The following is a 9,101-nucleotide window of genomic DNA, read 5'->3' on the forward strand; positions in this document are numbered from 1 at the left end:
GAGGGGAATAAATACCACTTTCCGTACTTTTGAGATAAGCAATTTAGAAACAGCACTTTCTATACAAGGACAAAAAAAAATAAAAAAATTGTTATATAGTGCAATTGAATATATACCCAAGATTAAACTACAATCAGAATTTTACTAAAAAAAGAGTGACTTTCTTTTTTAAAGGGATTAAAGAAATTAAAAAAAATATATATAATTTTTTTTTTGTTTTTTCTTTAGTAAAACCTTTGCAATGTGAAAGCCAAATATAAATAGCCTCTCATACCACAGCAGACTTAAGAATATGCCAAACTAGTTTCTTGAGGGGCAATTCTATTCAGTGCGTTGTTGAAAGCTCCGAGAGGGAGCTCCCAGAGCTCTTAAATTCTAACTGCCGGACTAAACATTGCGCTGAATTGAAGTCTGAGAATGCTGGTTCTCGCGACTTAACCTGGGTTTTTAGTCGCAAGAACAGTCATTCTCCGACTAAAGTGCCAGCCCCGAGGCTGTCAGCGCCACGATAAACCGGAAAACAGCTTTGCGGCTGGCACTTTACTCGGATGGATTTCTCCTCGCACCCACAGGAGGGTGCGAGAATAGTTTAGTCGCTCTAACAGCGCACTAAATGAAATAGCTGGACAAGCTCCCTCCTGCCACTTTCAACGGCACATTAAATTGAATTCCCCCCTACATCTCAACCCAACAATCCACGATATAGATGCTGCAAAAGATGATCCAACTGAACATTAACTAAACACAGCTTATATTAACCAAGTAGCAGCCTCCAAACAAAATTTGAGAACTTTAATACAGGTTGAGTCTCCCATATCCAAATATTCCGAAATACGGAATATTTTTAGCATGACAGACAGTGAAACCTTTCATTTTTGATGGTTCAATGTATACAAACTTTGTTTAATGCAAAAAATTATTAAACTAAAGTATAAAATGACCTATAGGCTGTGTGTATAAAGTGTATATGGCATATAAATGAATTTCATGTATCTACACAAACTTTGTTTGAGCCACAAAATTATTGAAAATATTGTATAAAATTACCTTCAGGCTGTGTGTATAAGGTGTATATGAATCATAAATGCATTCTGTGTTTAGATTTGGGCCATATTCCTAAGACATTTCAATATGGTATGCAATTATTCCAAAATACGGAATATTCCGATATCCAAAATACGCTTGGTCCCAAGCATTTTGGATATGGTAGACTCAACCTGTACTAGCTTTAAAAGGACATTGAAGTTAATGACTAAAATTATAAATTCTGTGAGACTTTGTAGCAAACTTCTGAAAAACCACAGGACAAATATACACATCTATAAGTAATGGGTGGTGCATTACGCGCCAAACAGACTAGGACAATGATTACAAAAGGACTGTAAGAATCATCTTAAAGATGCAGTAGTAAAGCAAAAACTCATCTGATCAGAGCTTTATATGCGTATGGCTTTCTTAAAGTCTAACCAAACTTTCATGCAAATTTAATGGAATCAAAAAAATTATGTAAATTAATGAACCAATACTTACACTCTGTATTAAGTTCTACCTTTGTTCGTGTGTTTTTTTTCCCTGGGTGCTACTGTATGCAACCACAATATGAAAACATACTGGTAGGTTAAATGGTTACCGACTAAAATGCCCCCTTGTATGCGTCATAGGGAATTTGGTTATAAAGCTCTAATGCAGTGGTTCTCAACTCCAGAACAGGTCATGTTTTGTGCATTTCTTTAATCATGCTCAGATGAGTTAATCTATTTTACAAACAGAAATCCTCAAAACATGACCTGTTGGGAAAACACGTGGGCTGAGAACCACTGTGTGACAAGGACTGCTAAGAGAGATCCTTGTTCTGTGTACAGAACTGCATAATAAGATGGCGCTACATAAACGATAAATTAAGCAGAATATGTAATAGCTTTTATTGTCCAAAAAAAAATAAAAAAATTTCAAATATAGCTAAATTAAATTTCATTCCTATAGTTGAAAAATATAGCAGTTGGGATTATGCGCAGAAAAGCCATTATTTTACACTATCCAACATCGCAGTGAGAAGTTTCTCACGTCCAGTTCCAAAAACAGGCCAGGCATTTGGCATACTCCATTCACAAATGCACATTACAGAGCCATCTGGGCTGAAGTAGCGGGATTTCCAGTACATTCAGCACCGCACCATTTCTATTGAACTGCCAGAGGCTGATTTAACCAATGTAATACATAAAGCACAGTTTGTGAGGCCCATAGAAATTTGGTGAAAGTTATATTCATCTGAGAAAGTAATTAGTAAATAACTAAAATCTATACTATAGGCCAAGATTTTCAAAATGAAAAATGCCTGAATTACATCCAGTATAAGCATGTAGTTTCATTAGGAATTTATTTAACACTGCATTAAAAACTTCTTAACCACATGCCTGATGTGGTCACATCAGATGCGACCATGCCAGGATGGGCTTTCCCCGACACATTTGCATCTGATGAGACAGTGTTTGTGAAGCATGTCAGCGGCTGCTACAGAAGGGGGGCAGGAAGGCAAACATTCTGCAGCCGGAGCTTAGGGCAGCTGCGGGTTGCTGTCTATGGCCACCCAGTCTGGCACAGAGTCTGCTCCGGCCTGCCAGTCTGTAGCCGCGCTTCTCCCAGGTAGCACAGCAGAGATGGTGACTGCTCTTTTATAACGCAGTTTAACATATAAAAAAATAAATAAATAAACAAAGTAAGGTTTTTTTTGTTTTTTTTTACTTAATATAAACTATTACATTTCCAAATGCCCCCAAATGGCTTATTTTCTTTTCCGAAAGTTGTGTAAATATTAGCTATTTAAGCTTGATTCAATATAATTTTATTAACAAATTAGCATATTCTTTAATAAAAATCACACTGAATCATGGTATTTACATAATTTTGGGGACTTTTTTTTTTTTAGAAAATTATTAGTCAGCTAAGTGGTTAATAGAATCTGGGCTGTTAAAGCTGAATTTAATGTTTCTTTAACAGGAAACTTTACCCATGCTGTAGTGTTCAACAAAGAGCAGTGAGAACATAAATACAGTACAGCCTTTGTGTAAGAACACTAATGGTGTTTGTGGTGACTATGGATATTTTCTAAGGGTTATTCATTAGGTTGAAATTTTCTTATAAGGAAAATAAAACATATGTATTACTGAGATAACTAATATGACTGAAATAACTGAGCTATTTACTTAAATATGTCCTATTGCTCTCACTCCTCTGGAGCAAGAAGATATTCATTATTATAATAATCTTATTTCCATGGCACCACAAGGGGGCTGCAGCGGAGGTACTTCAAATCAAAATGAGAGAGTGTGACTGAAATGTGCATAAATGCCCTATAAAATTAAAAAACTGTAGATTGGTGCATTCAAGGGCCTGACCAGCGATGTCACAGTTTTCTTAAGCGATTGCAATCTCACCATTTTGGACTCAGGTCCCGATTCAGAGATGGACGCTCTGACAGAGCACTCGCTCTGAATCAAGGCCGTCCTTCCTGAATTTTAGAGAGGTCTCCTGGCCGCTCGTATAGCTGTGGGTTACCACCCACAGCTATAGCGAGCTGCCAGGAAGATGGTCGCGATGATCAAGACCATCGGGCTTGCAACAAGACCCTTGTGGTAGAGTCTCGTTGCCGCAAGCCCCAGAGTGCTTTCAGCTCTAACAGAGCAGAAACCACTCCCACTGACATCACTTGTGATGTCAGTGGGGCCGGCCCCAGACGGTAGGTGTTCCCATGGGAACGCCTCCGTCTTGGCAGCCACGCCCACCACAGGGAGCGTGCTGTCACTCAACATCGACAGCACGCCCCCTTTGGTACGAGACCCGGAGCGACGGTTTGCCCGTCGCTATCCGGGTCTCGCGCATGCGCACGACGGAGCCGGCTCCGTCGTGCCATGCGCACTGGGCCAACAACGACCCACTTGCGAGTGCTCAGCGCTCGTGAGCGGGTCTGAATCAGGCCCTCAGTTATTGATGGCAAAACCATCGACCATCAGTGGCAAACAATCGATGGTTGGTAACCATCAATGGCCAAACCTAGACCAAACTATACTGTCAATAGAAATATGTGAAAGGAGCTATGAAGCGGGCATTCATTTTGACTCAATATAGACCTACAGTACATCAGCAAAAGCTTTTGAATTTACTTTTACGGTTTCTATGTAGATTTTGTACTACATTTGTTTCTTTATACCACCAGATGCATAGTTAACCAATGTCTTTAAAGAGAAGCTGCAAGTCTCATCCATCTTGCCACTGTGTGACTAAGCACTCCTTGTAAAGGCACATTATACTATGAATAACTATTTTCTGTTATTTTGTACCTATTTAAGAAGTTTTGACGTGTATAAAACTGCAACCAAAATGTATCTTAGACAAGTACACTACATCTGTACATAGTATAAAATAAAGTCCCTAGTAAGAGTCTGCCTGTTTGGGCTAACATCTAGAACAATATTCATTCATAATTGAAAAGCAGTGGGGATTCCGGCACTCACAATGCCGACCACCGGAACCCCGAGGCGAAGTAGCGGGGTTAGGGGTAGGGTTAGCATTACAGTTAGGGATCCCAAGCACCAGCATTACATACCAAACCGTTGAGAACCAAACCACTGCACACACTGATGCAGTTTTCACTATTTTATATAGTAATTGTCGGGGAGGGTTTAGGTGTATGAAATATTAATGTATGACAAAAGGGAGCAAAAGCAGTGATGATTTTAGTGAAGCAAGTCAAAAAATTGACATCTGAGCACAAGTAGAGATGTTGCCCATAGCTACTAATCAGATTCTAGCTATTATCTTGTGTTTGCAAAATACGCGCTATAGCAATGATGGACTCAATTTTTAAAATTGAATGGGTCCCCCAGAATGCACCGCGCCCCTCCCCAGTACCGGCAACACCTTTGATCCTTCCCCCATACAGGCACTGGCAGCACCTGCATCCCTGACAAGTACAGGCGGCACGTCCGGTCCACCCCCAGTACATCTGGCACCTGCACCCCAGCTCCAAGCAGAAGGAGGAGATGTCAGGGGAGCCGTGTGTCCTGGAGCCCTTTTCCAGTTACCAGCATCTACACTCTCACGGCACTCTGCCCAGAACCCAGGTGAGAGGTGGTAGAATGCCCTTAGCTGCAGGCTGTTTGGGTGAAAAGTGACAGTGTGGGGAGGGGACAGCTCACCTCCAGTTCTTTTACACTCTCTGGGGTGACATGGAGGATGTGAGGTGCTGGAGGGTGTGTGTGAATGAAATAAATATATATATATATATATATATATATATATATATATATATATATATATATATATACATACACACACAGCCGGCCCAGTATCTTCCAAAACCAATCCGCTTCATTCGCAGCGTCTCCTTTGTCCAATTGGATGGGGGGGAGGAACGAGTAACATGTGGGGTCTGAACTGACAAGGGGAAAGCCAGAGTAGTGGCGACAGGTCTGCCCGTCTTAATCGCTCCAGGGTACTGACAGTGTGTAGTGGGACCCTTTTGTGCAATGCCAGTGAAAGCCCATAGCCCCCACCCTGACCCCCAGTACTGCACCTTTGCAACCTCCTTACCCCAGCCCTGTCTGCTCCTAGCCCCCTCCTTGGCCCCCAGCACTGTTGAAACTACTGTCTGCTCTTACTCCCTCCCTACCCTTAGCAGTGACTGCCCTTACTCCCCTCTAGATCTACCCCAACTTCTCCCTGCCTTTACATCCAGCTCTACCCCAACTGCTGCTTGCCCTTATCCCCCTCTACCCCATCTGCTATATGTCCCCAGCACTGTCCCAATTGCTCCCGGCCCTCACCCCCCACAATATGTAATGGGACCCAGAAACAATGGAGGACCCCAATATTTTAAAGTGAGGGGTCCATGGGACCCACAATTTTTTTCACTCAGCACGTTCACTGATCTTCTAGAAGGTGCTAGTTGCATGTTATGTAGAATCTGATTGGTTGCTATGGGCAACATTTCCACTTCTAAAAACCTCTCACTTTAGTAAATTTACCCCTAAAGGTGCATATCCACTTCCCGACTGTGAAACAAGAGCACGATTACGACATTGTAATCTTGCCGTCATTTCACAGTCTGATGTGCCTACACTGAACGTTCAGTTTCGGCACATCCATCATCCCCGGACATGCTGAACCTGACGTGATAGTCAAGTTGACAAGCATGTACGAGTGATGATAGATGTCAAAAACGAACAGTGGGCACGAGCATCGCTGTTCGTTTTTTACATTTACATGGCCGATTTGCGGACGATTAGCAAGCGATTGAACGATAACGACGTTGTTATTGTTCAATCGGCCTGTTTAATCGCCTAGTGGATACGTACCTTAAGACTGTCAGCTGAAGTATCTCAGTTAAGAAATTGGTGATTTGGAGGGGAAGCTGCAGACCTAAAGAATTTGGTCATAGACCCGTATTCAATTAGAGGCGAAAGGTCGGAAAGTTTTCGCCTGTCTGACTTTCCACTTCATTAGTCCGTTTCAGAGGCGAATTCATTCCATGCGCGTCCGCACTTTTCGCCTAATTCAATTGCAAAACAGGCAAAAGCAGAAATAGGTGAAAAGTACCAAAAAACTGGCAAAAAAGGCTTTTCGTCTCTAATTGAAAACAGCCCTTAGAGGCTTATTCAATTAGAAGCGAAAACTCCCGTACTTTTCACATGCTGGACTTTCCGCTGACATCGCTGGTTTTGCATGCGAAAAAGTATTGCGCCTATCCCCGCATTCAATTCCAAAGGACGCGAAAACGCGTCCCAGCGAAACTCACACAGGCGAAAAGTGCTGAAAGATAGGGGGAAATCAGCCTGACACCCCCCAAAAGATGCAATGACATGGGGGATCTCTATGGATACCCCCAAATATCCCTGCTGGAGGTATTTGGGGCGCTTAATTGCTCTCATTTGGTGCTATTTTGCGACTTTGCACAAGTGAATAGCATTTTGCAGTTTTTGGACAAAAATAAGTAGTCCCAGCAAATTTGGGGTACATGAAAATGGATGCAAGCATGATTAAGAATTGCTAAAGTGAGGTCTTAAAAAGCGTTAAAAACGCACTTTCAGCAAACACCTGCAATCAAAAAGACACTTCCCCCATACTTGCAAACCCCCAAGTCTATTTCGCTAGTTTTTAATTTTGTACTCCAACTTTGAACTATTTTGCCCCCTTTTTCCAGTCATTTTTTAGGGTGTTCTTTAATTCTTTTTTGGATTATTTTGACGCAGTTTACCTTTCGGGACCTGTCCTAAGAGTGCAGGGTGGTTTCCCCACCTTTGCAACCCAAAACCACAATTCTGCACCTTTTTCCGCCAGCTATTCATAGGCAAAACTTTTCCGCCGGGTACTTTGCATTGCATTTTCACACCGGCGAAAAGTCGCAACAATTGAATACGGGGATAAGTTTCCGCTTGCGAAATGACATCACTGGCGAAACTGTTTCACAAAAAACAGCTTTTCGCCGCTAATTGAATATGGCCATTAGTGTTGAAACTGGAGCTCCAGCATTTAACTTTCTGATTTGCTTAAGGAACTTTACCTCTAGCATGCTATGTTTAGTTGTTATCCATAGTTTAAGAGAATGACACCTGTTCAGTGATTCACAATGTAGTTTAATTATTAAATCACTATTTGATCATATCTAAAAGCAGGACTGAAGTTGGAGATAGTTTTGGGTTTAGAAAAGCACAGACTCCAGTTTCAGAATAAAAACATTATATAAATATTAGTGGTTGAATTAACACATGCACGAGCTATGCTTCGGAATCGAGATGCCACTCTATTTGTAAATTTGCATTTTGCTGAACAAAATGTATTTGTATAATTTTAATAAGGAAATTTTTAGTCTATAAACATAAGCTTTATATTAAATTCCAATGTAATAGATTGATTTTCTTATTGCTCACAACAGTTCCATAAACTATTTAGACATTATTATAACTTTATGAATTGATGGTGAGGGAAATAATAACCAGCTAGCTCATTGACACAGATATGCCCCATTCTTTAGAGGCATATGCTCATTGCAGTCTTTTGTACTATGTGCTGGCAGCAACCAGGGTAAGAAAGTAATATATTATAAATCAGTGAAATTGACCAAATTATTGATTGTGTAATTAACCCACATATCATTAACAGAAGTGGTCTGGTAACAGATAAAATCACCCTCCTGTACCTGGTCAGTCCTCTAGAACCATAAGCAGTATATGTAGATATGGGGAAATAGGAAGAACTGTGTATAAAAGTATAGACACATCACATAATATAGCCCGGAAATCGGCTGCTGCTCTGCCTGAGCTACACCATGCCAGGCTGGGAGTGTCCCCGGTCTCTAGGCCTTATGGGCAGGGTATACCAGCAAGCTGCGGGCCACACAGCTGAGGTGTGGCTCGGTGCCCTGAGAAGGGTAAGAGAACAGGCTCTTACCGTCAGGCCGGTGCCCAGCACGATGACGTCGTACTCCTCATTCATGTTTGGCGGCTGCGGGTGATTCGGGTGTCAGAGGAGAAAAGTCAAGAGCGCGCTCACAGACTGCGCGTACAGCGGATGCGGAAGTGCTGGCAGAGACTGAGAAAGAACACGGAGACGAGCACGGACGTCCACGCCCTACGTGCGATGACGTCACCGGCCAGCCAATCACAATTGCAGCCAGTCCTGAGGCAGCCCCGTCATCGTCACCTCCCTATAGCACTGATCTACTACCGGCTCCGGCACCTCCCTCTTTCTCCTTCACAGTCTCCCCCCCCTGCCCCGCCCTCAACCCGTCAGAGCCACTATATATCATATACTATACAATGACTGTGTGTAATGGTGTACAACGCGGGATAGACAGGGGCGGTGCAGGTGCGTTATTATATATAGCAGCCTGCCTGCATGGGAAAGTGCAGGGGCTGGAAAGCCACCAGCAGCAACGTGTCTCATTCATATATACAGCATAACTGTGGCCGCTGCCACAGGGATAGCGAGCCTAGGCAGGAAAGCGTCATTCCTCCAGCTACTGGGGCGGATCATTCTGTGACCTGTAGTCCCACATACTGTGTAAGCGTGGAGGGAGGGAAGCGCTGTACTAGGAGGGACCTGTG

General features: G+C 42.5%; 1 protein-coding gene across 1 annotated transcript in view; it reads right to left on the reverse strand.

Moving 5' to 3' along the window:
* The window catches only part of GDI2 (GDP dissociation inhibitor 2), a 54,448-nt gene extending 45,788 nt beyond the window's left edge, over window positions 1-8,660 (reverse strand). Inside the window, exon 1 of the mRNA XM_088468705.1 lies at window positions 8,446-8,660. Within this exon, the coding sequence (XP_088324831.1) occupies window positions 8,446-8,490 (45 nt within the window). The 5' untranslated portion in view covers window positions 8,491-8,660. The remainder of the gene's footprint in view (window positions 1-8,445) is intronic.
* Between the last annotated feature and the right edge of the window lie 441 nt (window positions 8,661-9,101).

The sequence above is a fragment of the Taudactylus pleione genome, unplaced genomic scaffold, assembly GCF_031769625.1.
Source record: "Taudactylus pleione unplaced genomic scaffold, aTauple2 ptg000086l, whole genome shotgun sequence".
NCBI classification, from domain to species: domain Eukaryota; kingdom Metazoa; phylum Chordata; class Amphibia; order Anura; family Myobatrachidae; genus Taudactylus; species Taudactylus pleione.